At 38.5% G+C, this 22,209-nt stretch overlaps 2 protein-coding genes across 2 annotated transcripts; both read right to left on the bottom strand.

The window, feature by feature from the left end:
* Positions 1-1,141: 1,141 nt before the first annotated feature.
* LOC149027493 (NADH dehydrogenase [ubiquinone] 1 alpha subcomplex subunit 1-like) lies at positions 1,142-7,497 on the bottom strand. Its single transcript, XM_089163071.1, has 3 exons — positions 7,316-7,497; positions 7,126-7,218; positions 1,142-1,194 (listed from the first exon to the last, which is right to left on the bottom strand). The coding sequence occupies exons 1-2, from the start codon at positions 7,421-7,423 to the stop codon at positions 7,126-7,128; spliced, it is 201 nt and encodes a 66-aa protein (XP_089019197.1). The 5' UTR covers positions 7,424-7,497; the 3' UTR covers positions 1,142-1,194.
* A 658-nt stretch (positions 7,498-8,155) lies between these two features.
* GLY2 (Metallo-hydrolase/oxidoreductase superfamily protein) lies at positions 8,156-19,772 on the bottom strand. Its single transcript, XM_089163059.1, has 7 exons — positions 19,481-19,772; positions 19,218-19,340; positions 18,131-18,292; positions 17,129-17,204; positions 16,481-16,594; positions 9,455-9,631; positions 8,156-8,701 (listed from the first exon to the last, which is right to left on the bottom strand). The coding sequence occupies exons 1-7, from the start codon at positions 19,525-19,527 to the stop codon at positions 8,627-8,629; spliced, it is 774 nt and encodes a 257-aa protein (XP_089019185.1). The 5' UTR covers positions 19,528-19,772; the 3' UTR covers positions 8,156-8,626.
* Between the last annotated feature and the right edge of the window lie 2,437 nt (positions 19,773-22,209).

Here is a 22,209-nt window from a genome sequence, read left to right as displayed (position 1 = left end):
CGATCGGCCTGCAGATCTTTGGTGCGTTGGGTTATTACAGCGTAGAATTTTAATTTCCAATTTCCACTCCCAACTGTCTCTGGTTGTCACTGTCCAGAATAATATTGCTTATTCTACCCCCAAATAATAATAATAATTTCCATATTAGCTAGAATCGAATTTCCATATTAGGGCATCCTAATGTACCACCACACATGACTCCTTCCAATTCCGGTCAACAAAGATAATACGTTCCACTGCAATATATACTTCTACAGTTCTACTGTAATAAGACAATACATTCCACCACAAATCCACAATATATACTTTCAAAGTCAGACTGGCAAAGGAAAGAATGGAAGACAAAGAATGGAGAAAGTGACTTGACTCACCATGTCGATGCCAAAGGAAAAAGGAGTTGCATCACACGTGACACACCTCCAAATAACTCCCCCCCCCCCCCCCCCCCCACCCCCTCCCACCATATACTTCAACTGCTTCCCCCACCCTTCCACCATATATTCAGGGAATCCACTTCAACTCCTTCCCCCACCCCTCCACCATATATTCAGAGGTTCCACTTTAACTCCTTCCCCCCCCCCCCCTCTTTCCACCTTCACGGGTGGATTCCTCTATTGAGAGTATGATAGGACTATCAGGTAGGGTTATCGTTGACCCTCAAAGATAAAAAGTATCCCAATTCTGAGATTCCGAGCCATCACATAGTTTTGTTACAATACCCTCTGATCTCACACAGAAAACAAGAAGCAGGAAGAGTATTAGCCAATAAAACACAACACAGGCAGAGATCTATGGAAAAGAAACTGAGGAACATTTCCCAACCTGTTAAAGGAGTCATTGTTGAGTGACAATTTTTGCGATAAAGAGTCATATTTCAAATTATGGAGCAGGTCTCAGAAACTCAGTAGAACAGAGAAAATTATGAAAGTGAACTGTATGATTCAGAAAGCAAATACACTACAAACTTGAAAGATTAAGCTTACTACTCGTATTTGGAGCATAACAAACAGAACTACATTTTCTAAAGCAATGCATATCATCATACCATGAAAAGTTAAAAGAAAGAAGAAAAAAAAAAAAGGAGACGGAAAGTTTATCAAAGCTGCAGTGGAAGCAACCATTCAGCAGATACCATGAGCACTTTATTCTCTTTATTCTCTTCCAAACGATCAAACGATTCCAATGACAACACTCCTGCATTATGGCACAATATATAGTGAGCTTAATTCATGCTCTGACAATATGATTTGTCATGGATGAGAAGACAAGAGGATGCCAAATACATTAACTTCTGCACCACTGTAAACTGCTCATCCCCTACATACTTTATATTCATGGCATCTATTTATATTTGTTAAGAAACGTGAACGCAGGAAGAGGTCTAAGATAGAGGTGAAACAATTAATCATTAGTTAGGTTGATGTCATCAAGTAAAAGAACGTTTTATATTCCTGTAGAAATATTAAACTGAGACAAACTGCTGAACATGGACTTCATATTTTAACACAACGGCAAATAAAATTATGCACAGAACAATATTTCTTCCTATGAAATTTGAACTCCTACCCTTCCTTCGTTCCGATGGAATCTCCTTCTTATCAGTGGGGCCCACAAGGCTTATAAGGGTAATTACACAGTTCTGTCTTCTCCATTTATTTACGGGTGCAAGTTCACAGTTAACTTTCCTGTTTCATTTCCTTTTCAGTCAATACTTGCATTGAATGTGCCTTCACCAGTATTCATGGAAAAACTCACAAATGGAAGGGATCCTGATACCTGGAGGGCTAAGCCTCTCCTTAGAGATGTGCTCAGTTCTACTTTCAGCCTTCTGTGACTAATACTTTTTTGATATCAAAGGTTTTTTTCTTCCCCCAATTACATCCCACAGTAGTTCTGCCCAGTGTCGCTTGTTGCCTGGTAATCTGTCCAACGGGTTATTGATCTTCATCACCTTAATTATACAAATCAATAACCTGCTTGTACCCTCTCAAGTAAAATTGAACATGTAGAAGCCTAAATTTCCCAAGAATTTGTCCCCAACTCTTGAATTCTAGTTGGACGAATGTACCACAATCATAAACTGACAACAAAATTGTTGAGGTTTCTAAAATAGACCTCATAACTGGTAACGGAAACAGTCAAACATCAACTCCAATGTGCCAACCAAGGATCTTCAAGCCAATTGTTATAGGCTGAGCAGTGAAGAGATAAAGCAAAAAGATGCAGAATAACCAAGTGTTGGTTGCAGTCATTAATGTAGCCTTAGAAGGACTAAACGGCCAGTTACAGGATCTCAACATAACCAGCTTGAGTGGGGCTAATTATGGGACGGGTTTAGCTATAAATCGATTGGAGTAGAAGGGTGTAGATCTCAAATGAAAGTGGGGCTGATATGGGATTGATGTATTAACTGTACGGGTTGGTGGAATGGGATTTTGTGATGTCTAATTGTAGATAGTTTGGCCGTATCAAAACCCATGATTTAGGTGGATTAAGATGGTTAACTAAGATGGTTAGGGTTTTTCTGGCATTGTAATGGGAAATCTCAAGTAGGGTTCGGGATGATCAACTCAAGATTAATCTAAAATCTTCTGGGAAAAAATCCTCTCCTTTTCTACCCCTCTTCAAAAGCCTCTCTTTCTTATGGGAGATTTTAATGAGGTAATCAAAAATGAATACAAGATTGGCAATGTATGTAAACCCACCCCATCTCTACCCTCTTTTCTTGATCTAACAACTTCATTAGGCCTCCATGAAATACCCGCCTATGGTGCTTACTTCACTTGGTCTAATAAGCAAAACCACCGCACCTTGTCAAAGAAAGGATTGACCATCTTTTCGGGTGCCCGTTGTCGTTGGCTACACAACCGAATGCTACCCTGAAAACTCTCCCTGCTGTCAGATCTGATCATAACCCTATTCTTCTTACCACCGATCCTTCAGTGATGACTGGAAGAAAATTATTCCACTTCCAAAATGCATGGTATCAGCATATGGATTTCAGTGATGTTGTTCAAAATCATGGGACGAAATAGGACCAGTCCCTATGGAAACCAAGCTTGCCAACCTTTCCAGATTGTTACAGCTTGGAACAAAACTACTTTTGGCAGTATCGACAACCTTTTTGACAACCTCTCAACTGAGATTGAAGCTTTGGAATCCTGTCCTTGTCCAGATAGAGACCTAATTGCATCCAAATCCATTTTCCTAAAATGGGCTTGAAGGCTGAGGAATTGTTTTGGTTTGAGAAATCTAGGCAAAAGTACATTTCGGACAGAGATAGAAACACAAGATACTACCACCTTGCTTCAAGAATTTATCGTCATAAGAGGAAAATTGATGCCTTGGAACACAATGGATCTACCATAACCCTAGAGAGATTGCTAATGTTTTTCAATGTTTAGGAAGGATCTGTACACCTCTAAGGAACCCTTAGATCCACTTTTTGCTGAAGGAATCTTTCCATTCCTTAACCCAAATTGTTTACCCATGGGAATGTCTGCTTCCCCGTCTTTGGATGAAATTAGGATAGCTCTTTTCTCCATGGGACCACATAAAGCTCCTGCTATAGATGGCTTTAATGCTTTCTTCTATCAGAAAAATTGGAACCTGATCAATGGTGAGTTGTATGATTTTGTGAACAAGTTTTTCACCAGCCTTTCACTACCTTTTGGAGTCAACCATACCCTACTCTGCTTCATTCCTAAGAAAAACCAGCCCAAAATTGTGTTTGATTTCCGATCAATTAGCCTCTGTAATGTCAATTATAAGATTTTGGCTAAAATTTTGGCCAACCGTCTCAAACCACTTCTTTCAAGTGTAATTTCCCCTTTAGCGATAATATCATGATGGCTCAAGAAATTTTCCACTTTATGAACAAGACAAAGGGAAAGGTTGGCTATGTAGCCCTAAAGCTCGACATGTCTAGGGCATATGATAGGGTTGAATGGGGCATTACCACCAAACTATTTCAGCTATGGGGCTTTGATGCACATTGGTGCAACATGATCCATAAAATAATATCTTCTGCCTCTTTCTCGATAAAGTTGAATGGAAGTCCCTATTTGTGGTTTACTGAAACTAGAGGGCTAAGGCAGGGGTGTCCCTTAAGTCCCTACCTTTTTTTATTGTAATGGAGGTTCTCTTTAGATTTCTATCGGAGTATGGGAGGTTGGACTAGCCCCCTCTCATTATTATTATTTAAGCATTACCATTCGACATCCCATCATCTCCTATTCCTGCACTTGAATCTAGCCCATATTCAATCAAGCTCTCTTTGGTACCGTTTAAATTTATGACCATTTGACCCATTAACGTAAATAAATGTATTTGGCATGATTTATGACCCCTATTATTCATTAAAATAAATCAATTTAATCATAAATTCATAAATAGATCAAGGACTATTTATGATTTATCACCATAAATTGTTAATTTTTGTCCATGCAAGTACCATTAATGAACATGTGCAGAATTACTACTTAAGAAGGGGTAAAAAGGTAAACGTACAAAATATTATAATGAAACCTTGTTTTTCTCTATCTCCAACCTCCACATTGCTCCCATCTCCACTTGAACAATATTTTAGGGATATCCAAACTAGCCCAAACCCAACAAAAGCAAAACAGAACCAAAACTAAAGCCGTAATGTTGGTTACAAGGTAAACCAAAACCAACCCAAAATTAACCAAAAGATACATAATATATTATTCACCCAATGGTACTAAACTTATTTCTTGTTATATAATATATTGTGTAGTAATAACAAAAAGAAAAATGTTTATCACTTATAACCTATTTTCATAATTGATAATTCACAAATAGGTCATAAACATAAATATAAATTATGCCAAACAGAGCTCAGACAAAATTCACCATCCTTATAGGACATCACATCTGGTCTACACCAAGTACCACCCAATATGATCAAGTACAACCATATTTGGATGCTTGTATACAATACTTCCTTCCCAAAGGGAACTAGAGGTAAAAAACAACTCAAAAGTCAGAAGAAGAAAAAATTAAGTTTAGCATCATTGTTCTCACCCAAGGCCAAAATAGTAATAAGCACAAATTATTAGCAAATTCTTAACATTATATCGATGTTACTAGCTATGATTATACCAATATAACCTTATTCAGTTATTTGTCTTAATTAAGTCCTAGCATCAGCCTAGAGTCTTTACCATCTGAACGAGCATCACTCAGGCAGGCCTTGCTCATGTGGTGTCCCAGGAGGGGTGAATTTTGAATCAAACCTAACATTTAGAATTTCTGCACAAGTGATGGCCGCCCTCCAGATTCGAACCTGGCACTGCCCCGGCAGCCCAGACTTTATTGATTGCTGTATGTGATTTACCCTACAGATTTTACTCTTTATGGAAGCAAAATAGGTTGACATCATTTAACCAGGATTCAGGAACCTAACTGAATATATAAGATAAGATTAAATGCATAAAGCTTCAAAAATCCCCTTTGTAATATGCTAGAAGGCGCTAGGAACAGTATCACTAGAAGATGGGAAACCCTAATATTATTATACACCCCTTTGTCACCTTGAGACCTAGAAGTGAGCTCTAGAAAATGAACTGGAAGCAATAAAATCCGAAAAACCCAGCATCTTCATATGCTTTTTTAATCACTAGAAGAGAGGAGATACAATAAAAAAGGATGAACCCAGTGCCAAAGGCCTCCGCACAAGCAAAGTCTCGGGTTTTTTTTTTTTTTTTTTGGGGGGGGGGGGTTTGACAGTTTTCCTACGCAGTTTTATCCCCAACAATTTTTGCTGGGAGGCTGTTCCAATGCGTTGACCATGGCTACAACAGTCGTCCATCAACCGTTGCACCAAAGCCCGCCCTTTTTAAGAGAAGAGATACCATCTACTGCCTAAAATTAAAAGTTAATAAAAAGACCAGATTCCAAGAAAACACATAAATGCCTTACTAATCTTAAAAGCATATTACTTTCAGTTACTTTGAAAGTAGCTGCTCCAGACACTTGAATTTTCAATACTCTCTTTTATTTCTAATCAAAAGATTGGCATCTTCTTCTGGAAACACTAGTATCTTTTTACAATGATATTCAGCAATCTTGTTGCTGATACTCAAACAAGCACACAATGCATGATTCAATTATTCAATATTTTCCAATAGGCGGATATGTAGTTGCTGAAAAATTTGTTGGTATAGAAATGTTTCACATGAGTGAAAACAAACTAATAGGATGATAGGAAAACAATTGGATGCATTAAATACTAAAGGATCTGTTAATGCAGAAGGTTCCATGTTTGAAAAAAAGAAAAGCAGAAAACAGCAAGGAAGGGTTCTTAATGGAAACATTTTATGCATTGACAGTTAAAATTAAGAGATAATTTGAAGAATGCAAAGCAAGTTCAGTCCAAAACTACTACTCAAGTTTAGGTTCTTACGCGATTGCAAAGTATCTATACTTGCTCTAACTAGTAACTGTGCATCTGGCGCTTCACACACTTGACTTCTACTCCAGTCTACTGGACCTTGACTGGAAGCCATAATTTCAAGTTCCCAACAATCAAGAAACTGAATCTAGGGTTAGGAGCCGCGATATGGAGAAATCTATCAATAACCGTGGTGAACAATTAACCAAATTTAAACAGGCATCTGGAAAACACCCAGATAAAAATCCGATAGGAACGAAATTTAAAATTAAAATTCAACGAAAAACGTAACTAGGTACCAGAGATTAAGGAACACCATCCAAACGGAGACAAAATTGGTCGAAATCCAAAATCTAAAACATACTTTCATGTCTCTTTGAAAAACCAAATGGTACTATAACGGATCATCCAAAAGCCTATTAGTATTGCAATGGACCATCGACAACCTTATTCTAGACTTAGAAGAAGGAAATTCCAATATGTAAAACATCATCCCGTGCCTCTTGTCGAAACCCTACTAGTATTACAATGGACCATTGAAAAAGCCCAATTTATAATACAAATGGACCATCGAAGACCCAATTAGTATCGACCATCGAAAAGCTAATTCTAAACTTAGCAGAAGGAAATCACCGAAATAGGGGAGGAAAAACCAGTATAAACAATCTATCAAAATGAAACAGTAGAAGAAGCCATGAATGAAATCCGACCTAATTTTGGGGAGCAGAGTTGCATATCTCCATGAGCTTCTTGTCCCTTCTCTCTATGGCCACGTCCCAGACATCGCTACCGATGTGCTTCGGCTGCAAGATCCCGCAGAAAAGATTACATAAAAGAAAATAACAAAAGGAAAACTTGGATAATTAACGATTAGAGGGAAGTTGCTATCATCTTTATTACCCTGCCATGAACAGTTTTGTAGATGTAATCTTGCAGATTTCCAGCACCGGAGAGCACTGCAGCAATGATTCCTAGAGGAAGAACAGCCTCCAGCCAGAAAAGCTTCATTTTGCAGAACAGATGCTACCGCAGAGACAACCGGCGAAACGATTACGGGAGGTTTGACTGTTTTACTTTACCACGTCTTTAAAATCCGATTCGTCTGAATCGAATCGGATCATCCCGATTCCTAATAACCCCCATATTTTTATTTTTTTTTTGGTAATTTAATAGCCCCCATATGAGTCATGACACCTTAGCTTAGCACGAATTGATCCTCATGGGCTAGGTCTTTAAAATCGGGCTGGCAATGATTGGGCCAAATGGCATTAGACTGGGCTGGAGGTAATAACTTGAGCCCAACATGTTTATTAAATGGGCCAGGACATAATTTTTACTTGATAGAATCGTTGAATGCAGAGATTTTTTTGTAAAATTTAAAAAATTAAGTTAAATTTTAAAAAAAAAAAAAAACTTATATTATCATTTAACCCATGTGCAAAATGATCAATTCAATTCCAAAGCTAACAGAAAAAAAAGACAGCATGTAATTTTTACTACTCCAGAGGACAGACGAGTTTTGACCCAATTTAAATCCGCAGCATGCAACAATGCCATTAGCAAAGCACGAAGCTTTTCCTAATTAATTCAGTAGCAACAAACAAAGAAACTGTTTTCTATCTCAAAATGAGTGAGACCGTTAAAACATTCCATTTCCAATTTGTTCATTCTTTGTTTGGTACAAAAGCGCTTCGTTTTATTTATTTTTTATTAATAATGGAGCTGGAGATATTAATATGCCTTAACAAGAGTCAACCCCATGACCTTTTCACTAAGAAGTATTGGTTTCTCAGTATTAGGCTTATAATGATTTAGATCGATTTCTATAGATTGGATAACAGTAAAATTATGCTAGATACAATCATACATGGCCTAAAATCCGACCATGAGAATCAGAGACCACAAGGACCCTTAGATAAAATTTAGAAAATAGAAATTATTTCTATTTCTATCTGAAGAACATGTGTCCTTCATCCAAAGAGAAATAGATAGTCCACCTAAAAAAATCCAGACCTGTAGCCACATGATATTCGACAACTTACCATGAGGATCAGGAAAATACTAAAAAATTCGTTTATGAGAAACAGATACACTGGGTATTCATTCATGAAATGTATAAAACTGAAACATGGATGTTCTCTGTCTCTCATAGACAAGTGCACACAAGACAGCTACTAGAGGAAAGAAGACGTGGTACACGACCTTACCCAGTCAGCCCCTCCAATGGTCTTTGCGACGCCTTATTTCCTGTATGGTTTCAACAGGAGAGTGGCAACCAACTCTAGCCTGCAATATGAAAAAACAATATTACATTGTCCATTAAGATGTATGGCACGCACGCAGTACGGACAATTTTCACTATTATTTAAAGGAATAATAAGAGATCTAAGGCTCTGACAAAAAATGGTGCAAACGAAACAGAGAACTCTCCATGAAGGCAATCACCTTCCCGGTGGTTCAAATAGGCAAGATTTAAACTATCCCACGATACTAGCCGATATGTATTCATATTTGACCAAACTGATACGATATATCTCGATACGTCTCTCCACTGAATTACGCTAAAATACATTAACCAAAGCAATACAATACTCGATACAGGACGATACGTCTCTTAAAATCACTTGACCGATACGATACTCGATACCGATACTTTAAACCTTGCAAATAGAAAAATATTATTTGTATGGTCCAATTAGTAAATACAAAATTCTCTTAGTAGCCCTGATATCTGCCATTGAAGATATAAGGCAGTAATACCAGTCGAAAACTATCTAATCTTCCAAAGTATTTGGACATTCAAATCCAAACCTTAAAAGGTCAGAAATGGTGGTTCATATGGTGAAGAAGGGACTCCAAACAATTGGCTAATCAATGGGGACAATATAAACTAATGGTTTGTTTACAGAGCTCAGTCTTGCGTGTGGCTCACAAAAGATGGCCCATGCCATGATGACCATCAAGGATGTTTAGCCTCTAAGAAATTAAGCATGCTACAATAATGAAAATTGGGAGAACAAAGCCCAAATTTGGAAGTACCTGAAGTTCTGGCAGATCAACACGCATAAAAGGATTAGTCTCAAACTCTTCCTCAATCGTTGAAGGTATAGTGGGAAGGTTTCCCTTCTGCTGGTCCTGAGCCCATGACAGCTTCTGTGCTGTCCTTACATTGTCTGGTTCAACCGTCAAGGCAAACTGCAGATTTTTCACTGTGTACTGAAAAGAAACAACTAACAGATTATCGTAGTGCTCAAAACCAATTAATCAAATAATAGACATGGAACTGCTAAAGAACCATTATTGTTGTTTTCAAGTTCTACAGACTGGGGACTAACCTTGGAGAAGCTTTCTCATGCTATATGTTTACGTAAAACAAGTTCAACATCATTCAGCCTATCTATACCCTTCATGTATGAACCAATAAAGCTATTCACCCAAAAAGGAACCAATATCATTTCTTTGTGCAGTTGTGCATTCCAAATTGCCCTTCTATATTATTTTTTAATCAAACATAATACTATCTCCAAGCATAGCGAGTTGAAATTATTCTATACTGTCATGAATAATGTCTGTCTTGCACTGTTTCCTTCCTTGCCAGCGTGCCCTACAACATTCCTGGCATATCTGAGGCTGCCCAAATTTGGGGTTTATCACTGTGTGGAACACCATGATATTCTAAGTTTCAGCGCAGAATATGTGACAGAGACAGCAGAGGGCACACTTGGTGCCTCAGTTGCAAGTTGCGACCCTGCAGATCAATGATAGGGTACCTTTGCAGCAAGGTTTCTAATACATGAATGGATGGGGGTGTAGATAAAACAGGAAAAATGAGAAAATGAGGGAGAATATAGAAGAGACAGGAGAGAAATTAGGGGTTTCAGCCTTACGGACGAAGCCAGATGTCCTGGAGAGATTGGGAGGTCACCAATCCTCTTACCCAATAGAGTAGTTAATAAGGATTCAAAAGTCTATCTTCCATCTCGGATTATCACCATTTAATATAGAATAACAAATGGTTACACCAACTCTGTCCCACTTTATATTACTCCTATAACTTATCCATTATAAAACCTACCCACACTAATAAGTACACATTCCAATAATTAATAAACTATTCACAATTAACTACAGAAAATAAAGGCTGATCACAACACATAATACAAAGCAAAAATAACCATTCAACATCTCAAAGTAAGAGGTCAAGAGGTCATGAGTTCAATTCTCCTCTGTGCCTACCTATCAAATAAATAAACAAATAACCAGTCCTTGTAAACATGAATTGCTTATGTAGCACATAAAAACTTCATGTTTAAGTTTCATAAATAGCTTGGGTTTTGTACTTCTCAGCATGGTCCACAATTCTCTGAACAACGAAACACAGTCTGCGATGCCACAAACTGAAGTCGCTTGAGTTCCAGGACTGATGTTTTTCCTTGATTTCTGGAACTTAATTCTCTATTGCTATAGCATTTCCTAGCTCCTGTATCATGATTAATTGGATTCCAGAAGTAGATAAAAGAGAGGGTGAGATACTTCGGCTATACTTTCACATGAAACAGACTGCAGAGAGGAGAATTTCTCATCACTATTGTTGCTATTGCTTTTGGGGGTTCAAAGGTGATGGTTCCCTGTCACAGCAACCCATGTTCTATGACCTTTGATTTGGTACTTTTTCAAAGCATTAAGCTGATAATGCAAATGATTGACAGTGATGCTGGACAGAGACAGTGGTGTCTGGCGTTGTCGCTGTCCATTCTACTTTTTCCTTTTCGGAAGACACTTTCACCTCTAAATGGGATGAATTTGAGTAGGCCAACTATGAAATATGGTTGCATAACCAGCATCTGTATATTGCTGTTATGTGCCTAATGGGGTCCAGTTTAGAACATGTGCACTAGATTGGGCCAGCCTAGTATGGGACAGGTTAAAAGGCTTGACTCAGCTTCTGAGCTTTTGACGTCTGCCGCCTGGTCAAGTACCTAACATTTGATATCAGAGTTGACACCACATCGAGGGTTTGAATCCCGGAAAGGGCTACCTAGGAGAAGGCTACCTGGATGCCAGAGTGTGAGCTGCCCAAAGTGAGAGCCATTGAAGATGATAACTGCAGAAGCGTGGTGATATGTGATGTGCCTAATAGGGCCCAATTTAGTATATGGGCACTAAATTGAGCCAGCCTAGTATGGGATAGGCTAAAGGGCTTCACTCAACCCATTCCATTAATGTTAGGTACTTGCCTAGGGAATGAGCTGAGTTAAGCGGTTAAGCCTTTTAACCAATCCCATGCTAAGCTGGCCCAGTCTAATGCTCATACACTAAATTGGGCCCCATTAGGCAAATAACATATCACCATGCTTCTGCAATCGTCGTCCTTGATGGCTCTCACTATGGCATCCAGGTAGCCTTTTCTAGGATTCGAACCCTCGATGTGATGCCAACTTTAATATCAAATGTTAAGTACTTGACCAATACGCCAAAATCTCCGAAGCTAATGGAACTAGCTGAGTCAAACCCTTTAACCTATCCCATACTAGGTTAGCCCAATCTAGTGCCCATATGCTAAATTGGGCCCCATTAGGCACATAACAATTGCCCCAAGTCTGTACCACATTAAAGCACTTGGTTACAAGCATTGCATATACTAATTTGCAAGGTTAAGAAAATCTCTCTTTCACTCTCTAGGAGAAGAAAGGAAAAAGGAAAAGGAGAAAAAGAGTACAAAAAAGTTTAACTTCTAACAACTTGGATTACCAGGTATACTAATTTGCAAGGTTAAGGGGATCCCTCTTTCACTCTCCGGGAGAAGAAAGGAAAAATGAAACAAGAGTATAGAAAAAGTGTAACTTCTGATGACTTGGATTACCAACTAAATTTCAATAAGCTTTCCCCACATGCCAAATTGGGCATTATTTTGCGGAGCATGTTTATGGATACGGTTAAGTATGAGCCACTGTTGTTACATTATTCGGTTATTGCAATATGCTCATTTTCTTAACATAGTATATCTTCTATAACCAACAGTAGTTGATAAATGCAATCTTTGTGGGGTCTAATGAGGTCACTTGTCTGAATTAACGACATTTTCTATGATTTTATCTTATTATGTGAAGTCCCCAACCATGTGATGGTGATCCAGAAAAAAACTGATGACACTTATAAACAACAATAAGATACTACTCTTTGCAGGTCTAAACACCCTTTACATATCTTTCTTCCCCCCCCCCCCTTTCTAGTCTAGTGATACCCAATGATCAAGGTTCAACCAGATTTTAGTGAAATTTAAAATACTATTTAGGTTTGCCAGATGTCAAGAACAGAACTCCATGCAAAATATGAAGGATGCAAGATTTCAGCAAAATTTCAACTTCTGGGTGGCTTTGATATCATTTGAACAATACAAATGTTAATTTGAGAAAGAATAGGGTGAGGAAAGAGGGAGAGGAGAGGATGGAAGCCACAACTTAGTTGTGGAGGCTCGATTTTTCTTATCCAGCACTACTCAAAGTAACTTTACTATTTATAGGTTAATTTACAAGTCTATTCTATATAGGAAAGCATAAATCAATTTCAATTGGTATAAAACTCTTAATTCCTACCACTATTTCCTATTGAGAGTTAGCGCAAAGCACTAACTCTCGATGGATCAATCCTTTCCTAAATTGCCCTTTTCTAACACTCCCCCTCAAGCTGGAGCATATATATTACTCATGCCCAGCTTGTTACAAATATAGGTAACCCTTGTATTCCCTAGAGCTTTGGTGAACAAATCTGCGAGTTGTTCTCCAGTCCTCACATGCTTGGGGGATATTATACCTTGTAGTAACTTCTCACGAACAAAGTGGCAATCTACTTCAATATGCTTGGTATGTTCATGAAAGACTGGATTTGATGCTATATCAACCGCAGCTTGATTATCAAACCATAACTTCATTGGTGTGTCATCAATAATTCCTAATTCCTTGAGTAATTGTTTTATCCATACCATCTCGCATGTTACCTGTGCCATAGCACGATACTCAGATTCTGCGCTTGATCTTGCTACCACAGTTTGTTTCTTACTCTTCCATGATACAAGATTTCCTCCAACGAATGTGCATTAGCCTGTAGTCGATCTTCTATCAATAGGTGATCCAGCCCAATCAGCATCAGAGAATCCTTCAACATTTCTATGTCCATGATTAGTGTAAAGAAGTCCGCGTCCTGGAGCTTTCTTAAGATACCTCAGAATTCGTATAACTGCATCCCAGTGTGATGTTCGTGGGGCAAACAAAAATTGACTCACAACACTGACAGGAAAGGCAATGTCAGGTCTAGTCATAGTCAGATAATTCAGCTTCCCAACAAGCCTTCTGTACTTCTCTGGTTCATCAAGAATGGTTCCATCTTCTGGCATTAACTTTAAGTTACATTCCATAGGAGTGTCTATAGATTTTGATCCCAACATTCCTGTTTCGGAAAGCAAATCCAGTACATACTTCCGTTGAGATAAGAAGATGCCCTTTGTTAATTGGGCAACTTCAACTCCTAGAAAATACTTTAACTTGCCTAAGTCTTTGGTCTGAAATTTCTATTGTAAATAGGTCTTTAACCTATCAATTCCTGAATTGTCATCTCCTGTAATGACAATATCATCAACATAAACTACAAGAAAGATCTAGCCTGCATCAGAGTTTTTAAAGAATACAGAGTGATCACTTTCACAACGAGTCATCCCAAATTCTATTACAACAGTAGTGAATCTTCCAAACCATGCTCGAGGTGACTGCTTGAGACCGTAGGTGCAGAGGGGGAGATAGGTAGAATAGAGTTTAGTTCTTCATACATTCTTTTAAAATCTGCAAAATATTGGGTAATATCTCTGCCTTTTCTATCTACTCGATAAAATTCCTGGGACAATTCGTAGATTCTAGCCAGATTATTCTGACCAGAATACAACACATTCAAATACTCCCATAATTTCTTCACAGTTTGTAAGTGAGTAACCAAATCTATAATATTATCGGCCAATGAATTAAACATCTGCCCAAGTATTTGTGCATCAACAATTGCCCAAGTATCATCATCTATGGGTACAGTCTTAGTCAAATGATCTATCTGTCCCCATCCAGTAAGAACAATTTTAACTATAGCCCTCCATTGGTGGAAATTTGATCCACCCTCCAATTTCTTCTCAGTTAACCGATGAGAGGATGAAGAAATAATTTCAGTCATAGTATTTTTACTTGAAGTTTCTCCCATATCCAAACAATTTTAAAATCATAAATCGAAGCCCGAATCAAAGAAACCAGAATCATAATATTCTCATAAACATAAATAAACCAATTGGACCACTTGAACCAACTTAAAACCAAACTAAACCATTAAACCGAGTCATAAGAAGATCGCTGCTCTCAAACTAAGATCGATCGCTGCTCTCAAACTAAGATCGATCGCTGCTCTCAAACTTCTATCGATCGCTGCTCTCAAACGATAGAAGTCTCAAACGATATCCCTGGTCTCAAGCAATAGAAGACTCAAAGTCTCTTTCTTGATCGATCTCTCTCACTCTCTCTTTCTGAACTTCAACTTGTTTCCCACCCACAGCAAGAACTGCGATCGATTTCTCTCACTCGATCGATCTCTCTCATTCTCTCTTTCTAAGACAATCGATCACAGGTACGATCAATTTCTCTCGCTCTCTCTTTCTAAGACAATCGATTTCTCTCACTCAATCGATCTCTCACTCTCTCTTTCTGAACTTCAACTTGTTTCCCACCCACAGCAAGAACCAGCGACAGCAGATCCGACAGACATTCTCAGCCTCAAATCATAAAACGAAAAGATCTCAGTAAATCATAGTTTATTCGTACCTGAAAAATGTAGATTCGACATCAATCGTGGACAAGATTTTTAACGAAGACAAGCTAAAGTGCTGCATCCCTTTAATTGCTGGAAACGACTCTCACACCAGGTACAGTTTCTCTCCTTTCTATAGAATCAACTGTTTGCTTTAATACCATGTTAATTTGAGAAAGAATAGGGTGAGGAATGAGGGAGAGGAGAGGATGGAAGCCACGACTTAGTTGTGGAGGCTCGATTTTTCTTATCCAGCACTCCTCAAAGTAACTTTACTATTTATAGGTTAATTAACAAGTCTATTCTATATAGAAAAGCATAAACCAATTTCAATTGGTATAAAACTCTTAATTCCTACCACTATTTCCTATCGAGAGTTAGCGCAAAGCACTAACTCTCGATGGATCAATCCTTTCCTAAATTGCCCTTTTCTAACACAAAGGTTTAATACAAAATGTACAGCTATGAAAAGGGGAAAAAAATTGCTGGATTTAACTCCCAATCTTTGTGGAATTTTGTTTTTCTCCCCCCTCCAAAGGGTGCTTTTTTTTTTAATTTTTGGAGGGGTGGGGGGCAAGGGAGCAAGGGGGTGAGGAGGTTTGCAAATCTGTCACAGTTAACATGTGACAGTTGTTGGGCTCTAGTGGGATGCATAAAAAAGTTGATATGTTGTATTTGTGGAGGTATTGTGCAAGATAGAAAGTGTACGGGATTGTCCATATCAGAGAATGCCTACAGTAACATACAACACATAACAAAACCAAACTCCTAGTTTAAATGTGTATACTATATTTAGAGGGCCTAAATTATTATCTTCTGAATATTCTTAAAAGCGCCTAATTTAGACATTTGGGACATTGAGACCACAGTACTCACTGAAACCTTCTAAGTATTGGCTGAAACTGTGTATTTCATGAAAATAAGTTGTTTCAAGCCAGGACCTGGAACCTTGGTAATACCTAAGCAACTTTAGGAACTATAAATTTCAAGCACATCCCCTTAACTGGAGTCACTACGACATCAAAAAAAAGTTTCAAAGGGCACAAAATAAATTAATTGTACTGCATACAACAAAAGCACGGAGAATTAATCTAATTGATGCCTTAATATGGCATAGGATAAGAAAATGCCATTGTCTTCTTTCTCTTGAAATGAAAATAGTACGAAAATGAAGTCATCTGCCAATTAAAGTTCAGGAAAAGGTCACCAGAATGCTTAGAGAAAGCGTACCTCATGGCCACAATAAACCCGAGTTGGCTTTGGTAATGAACCCAACGTGACACAAAGAGACTGATACATTTGTTCAGCAGTGCCTTCAAAAAATCTCCCACAACCAGCAACAAACTACACAGATAAAAGAATAGCTAAAATCTTTTTTTTTCAGACATCTCTGTAACACGCTTCTCTCTCAATCCCCCCCCCCCCAAAAAAAAAAAAAAAAAAAGGGAAGAAGAAGAGAGAGAGAATAGCCAATACCAGTCGTCTGCTTGGATCCATTAAGAATTTTCAGGCAATGGAAATCACAAGCACAATAATACCACTCAAGACCGACAATAGCAGTCTATTAAATAATGACCTACTACCAGGTAGACATGGTTTCATATCCAGAACAGGAGCCACCATTAGACGGTCTTATCCAGAATATCTTGCTAAAGTTGACTGGAAAATCATTTAAAGTTTTAGATCAACTACCACATCATGTTTGGCATAAAGATCATGCAAGAGGAGACTATCATATGATGGTTCCTGCTGCCACCTATGTATGTCACACAGATAACTAATCTTCGAAGGTCCCCTTTATGTTCTGTACCCTAGGTCTCACGGGTCTCACCCACTGAATAGTCTAAATGAAAACACTAAGTACTCTGTTCTACTCACCAACGTGTCCCCAGTAAACACAGCTGGGTCTTCTTCTTTGCTTGTTACGTAATAACTTATATGACCTTTGGTGTGGCTGATGAAGATATGAAAGAACAAAAGAAAACTTTAGACTATATTAGTCGAATAAAATAAAGATTAAAGTTTTAGAGAAGTGCACAATAAATGACACTATGACCAAATTTTTGGAGAGCCAAGGGTAAGGAACTTGATGGCTGACTGTTTGTTCACCATGGAAAAATATACTCAAGTATCCATCTGGTTCCATGTGAGAAAATACTTTAGCTTACCATATATTCACATTTAAATACAAGCACAACTAACTAAAATGACTATCCAACATTTTTCAGATAGACCATAAACATAATCAATCCAATCCTGAAAGGGGAGTGAGAAAATGACTTCATAGTAAATAAATCAATATGCATACATTTTAATGGGTTTTAATGATTTACCTGAAATTCTGGTTGTGTGTTCTAGACATTATTTAAATGCAATCATGGAAGAGGTAAGCTTAAATGTGAAAATCACATTAAAAAATATTTCAGGATAAAGAATATTAATCATTTTCTTAACTTCTTATCCTGGTCCTGTTTGGTGTCAGATATCAATGAGGATATATGAATATCCAAAAATAAAAACATATTCTCTGAATGTGTTTGACATCAAAAAGTTAATATTTATGCACATAAAATACAAGATGGCAGTCAAATATGTGGCCATTAGGTGCTTGAGTTGGGGTGTAAATTTAGACACGACATACAACTTGAGTGCCAAGTAAGCCACCTCATGCTAAATACATGACAAATTTCCACCCACAAAGCTGAGAGAAAGAAGGCCCAGGGGGGGGTGGGAGCACCATGCTGCCATGTGAATATAAAAAGGCAGTTGCCTTATGCAGCAGTTCCCTAATTGGCAAATACATTCAAACAAAAAAAATTCTAAGATAGAAAGCATATTTTTGGCATGTGATACAGTTGGATGGAAATATAGTAAACATACCAAGGTGTATGAAGTGACAAGACATGGATTTCAGCTCCTAGTGTCAGCTTATCACCATTATCCAGTTGATCAGTACACCCCTCAACATTGTCTATTGAACCACCATAAACCTTGATTCCAGGCACCAACAGCTTCATTTTCTCATTTCCACCAGCATGATCCCTTATGTAGATACCAAGGTAGTACAAGGAAAAAAAAAAATTGTTATAATAAAAAAGGGGGAGGAGAACCGGCACAAAAAACCCGGGGGGGGGGGAAAAAAAAAAAAAATAAAAAAAAAAAAAAAAAAAAAAAAAAAGAGGGAAGGATGTTGGAAGAAGAGAAAAAAAAAAAGAAGGGGCCCCCCCCCCCAAAAAAGGGGGGAGGGAAAGGAGAGAGGAGCGCAAAAAAAAAAAAAAAATAAAAAAAAAAAAAAGGGGAGAGAAAAAAAAAAAAAAAAAAAAAAAAAAGGAAAGGAGGGGGGGGGGGGGGGGGATTCTGCCATGGAACTTTCATTAAAAATATCAAAGACTTATAAATCTAATTGCTTACCCTACAGAGGCAATCGAGAACCTAAAAAACATACGTTCTATCAGGACCAAAGTGGCATTGTGAACCCCCGTAAAGCATGGGGATAGGAAATTTTCTTTGGAAAAAAAATAATCCCCATGAGCAGAATAGTAGAATGACTTGCATCTTTTGTGAGTAACCAAATTCTAAGAAACAAACCTAAATAAAGCGTTAGCCCATCCAATCAAGTCATTCCGTGTGAATTAGGGCTTTGGCTCTTTTTGGCAATTAAGATTTTCAGTGTGAATATGTAGCGCTATCACACTCTTCTACTCTATCCCAAGTAATTTGGTTTTGAGGTAAACTAAAATGTAATTACAATAATTAGAATGCTATAGAGGTAGTCAAAAAAAATACTGATGCTTGTAATTTCCATTATAAGTTTGTTCCAATTTTATTTTCCATCAACTCTGAACTTCCTACCAGACGGAGACTTTATCACCACGCAGACAACGACGACGAGGATAAAATAGAAAATCAAATCAATCAACGTGAACATATTTGATAAAATAACTTTTGATTTCAGGAAGTAGCGCACCAGTGTTTGTGCGTGGTGAGAACAAACTTTAGATTAACGCCATTCTCGCTTGCTACTTTAAGAGCCTTCTCTGGCTCGACGGGATCGATAGCAGCAGCTTCTTTGGAAGACTCATCAATGATTCTGCGAGAGAAAGAATCAGAACTATGAATTAGGGAAACAGGATAATCTACATAATTAAACGGGTTCCATTTTTGCAAATTGTGCTTCTGATTATAATTAGAGTAGCGTGAAGGGACAAAGGACAGGGACAATGGAATTACAGGTATGCATAGTTGTCGCCAAGGCAAGGGATGTGAAGGATTTTCATGACCGCTCCTCTAGATTCTCAGATCTTCTTCCTTCTTTTCTTTGTTCTCCTTCGTCTCGGTGTCTCTTCGGTTGCGCAGCACTGAAGCACGATTACACTTCTATGTCATTGGAGCTGGAAACTGACGATGGCAAGAACCGTGACGAGTGGTGATCCTACCCAAAAAAAAAAGTGACCATTGGTGATGCACGTATAGCGTAGGCAGGAATCAGGACAACTAAGAGTCTAAGACTCACCGTTACAACTCACAACATTGGATTTGACTCATTTGAGCATGTTTCTGCCACTTACCAAAAAAAAAAAAAAAAACATGTTTCTGGCGCTCCACGTGGAAACACACAGACAACCTTGTTCATGAAGAATCTGTTTGGTTACATGAATCCAATTTCTTGTTTCATAAATGCGAGATTTATACCTGTTTGGTTATGAAAATGTTTGTGTTCGTGAAATTTAGAGATTCATTTTTTTACACTAAAAACATGAATAGATTTCACCCCATACTATACAAGCTCTAAACATTTGTGCATTTATAAAAATCAGTCGACTAAACGGTTTTTTATGATGAATCCACAAATTTCATTCCATAGATTCAGGTTAACCCAACACTTAATTTTATGAATTATGACTTCATAGATTTGAAATCTCAAGATATTTGAAATCTACATACTCATGTTCAAACAAGCCCTAATCACATTGATACGGGGATATTTCTACCCGACTGGCTTAAGCCCCGGTCTGGGGTTGATCGTGATTCTCGGTCGGGACAGTTGCCGACCGGCAGAGTCAATGTGTTACATACGCTGGACTTATTTGGCAACAACACTCAAGATGGAAGGTCAACTCAGAAGATGATTATGCAGGACCAACGACAGGGAAGCACAATCTCAGGAGAGACAACAACCCTTGTCGGGATAACTTACCAAATCCATAAAAGGTTATACATACAGTATAAAAGCAAGGACTCACCCCTCCGGTAAGCATCAAATACATTATGAACATAGTCTTGTGTAGCTCTGGCACGAGATCTTAACATGTTTACTGTCTCACTTAGCCATCGGAGGCGGCTGCCCGACACACGAGCCAACCCGCGTCTAACCTTTCTTGTAGGGCTCATCGTCCCAAGAGCGAGAGGAGGCTTAGTCGGAAACAGAAATATAATTTTGATGCATCAGTTTGCCGCCGTTTGTGGGAACGACAATCTTCAAGTCATGGCAAGATAATGAGCTAATGGGCGCGCTCGGCAGGAAACTGCTGACATGAACCCGAACTTAGATAATCAAACACGTCAGGACGATGGGGCCGGACGCTCAACCCGAGTGGAACAAGATTCTCCCGAGGATAATCTAGTCCTTGAAAATCCAAAAGGGGAAGGCACGTCCAAAGGGCCCCAGGGGCACGCTACTGCAGCAGATGTAGATGAACTCCATAAGGGAATGCTCAAGATGCAAGGGGTGCTGAGAGGCTTGGTCCATCAAATTGGAGTTGAGCAAGGACCAAGGCGAAATACCCAAACAGGAAAGTTATTGCGACCGAGAGGAAGGATCCCGAGAGATAGACAAGCCGAGGGTCAGAGATCCATCCATACTGGTCCTGACCACCGCCAAAGACAACCAAACGGTATAAGGGTTAGCGCCCTAGACCGTATTTCGATACCTTCTAAGAGTGGATCCTTACCTCAAAGAAGTCATCGGGAGGAGATCGAGCATTAAGGAGAAAGTGAACCCCAATTAGTTGCCCGAATGCAATCCATAAGGGAAAGCACCACTGAATCAAATGGAAATGGGGCAAGGCAGAATCGCCCTTGAAGAAGGATGGCTGAGGTCAAGCACAAACTGGAGGATCGGAATCATGATGAAAATTTGGACGTGATTGATCAGGAACATTTCTCAAACGAAATCATGAATATACATTTCTATTTATCTCTGAACATACAGTTTCTACATCTCATCATCTCCGACATGATGCTTTACTATTTCATTCTTGATTTTCATTAATTTTTTTATTTATTTTTCATTCAAGCATTTGAAGTGGCCAAACATCAAACCCACGTAAAAGGGGTTCACGATGGGTTCACCTTAATATGAACAAATGCTTAAATGTGAAATCGTTACATGTCCTTGTGATTATGTCAACCCCATAATGGGTTTATAGAGAGGTTATGAAGTTTGGTTTTAATGATATCCAGAAGCTCCTATTACGCTATTAGAAATGATCTCAAGCCTAGATGTGTTGAAACGTTGTTGAAGAATCTGCAAATGCACTTGAACGCTTGTTCTTACAATACTTCTTGAGAGCTGAAATGTACCAAAGGTATTTTCTTTAAGGTATTTAGACACCCCGATTTGTGCAATACGGGTTCTACAGTCTCGCCCCAAAATCAGTCAGCCCGACCTTTAAGGTTGCACCCCATAAAGGTTACTTAAAGTGTATCAAGTAATGTTCACTGCTTGACAAAACAACAACAAGGAGAAAGAGAAAGAAAGAGGATGAGGAAATTCAGTGTCAAGAATGAACACGAAAATGGGTTTATATAGAGTCCCAAAGGCTGTGGGTGAAAGGATAAGGTCACCTCTCTTTGTGAGGTTACTTTTTAGCTCAACTCCCTTTAGGAAGGTACCTATCTAGCTGACCTCCCTACAGGAGAGTGCCTCTCTGAGGGCATATCCACGTTTTCACCCAGCA

This window comes from Hakea prostrata, chromosome 1 (assembly GCF_041222555.1).
Source record: "Hakea prostrata isolate BN-2017 chromosome 1, UWA_Hpros_2, whole genome shotgun sequence".
NCBI classification, from domain to species: domain Eukaryota; kingdom Viridiplantae; phylum Streptophyta; class Magnoliopsida; order Proteales; family Proteaceae; genus Hakea; species Hakea prostrata.
Note: the sequence above shows the minus strand (reverse complement) of the source record. Positions and strands in the feature narration are given on the sequence as shown.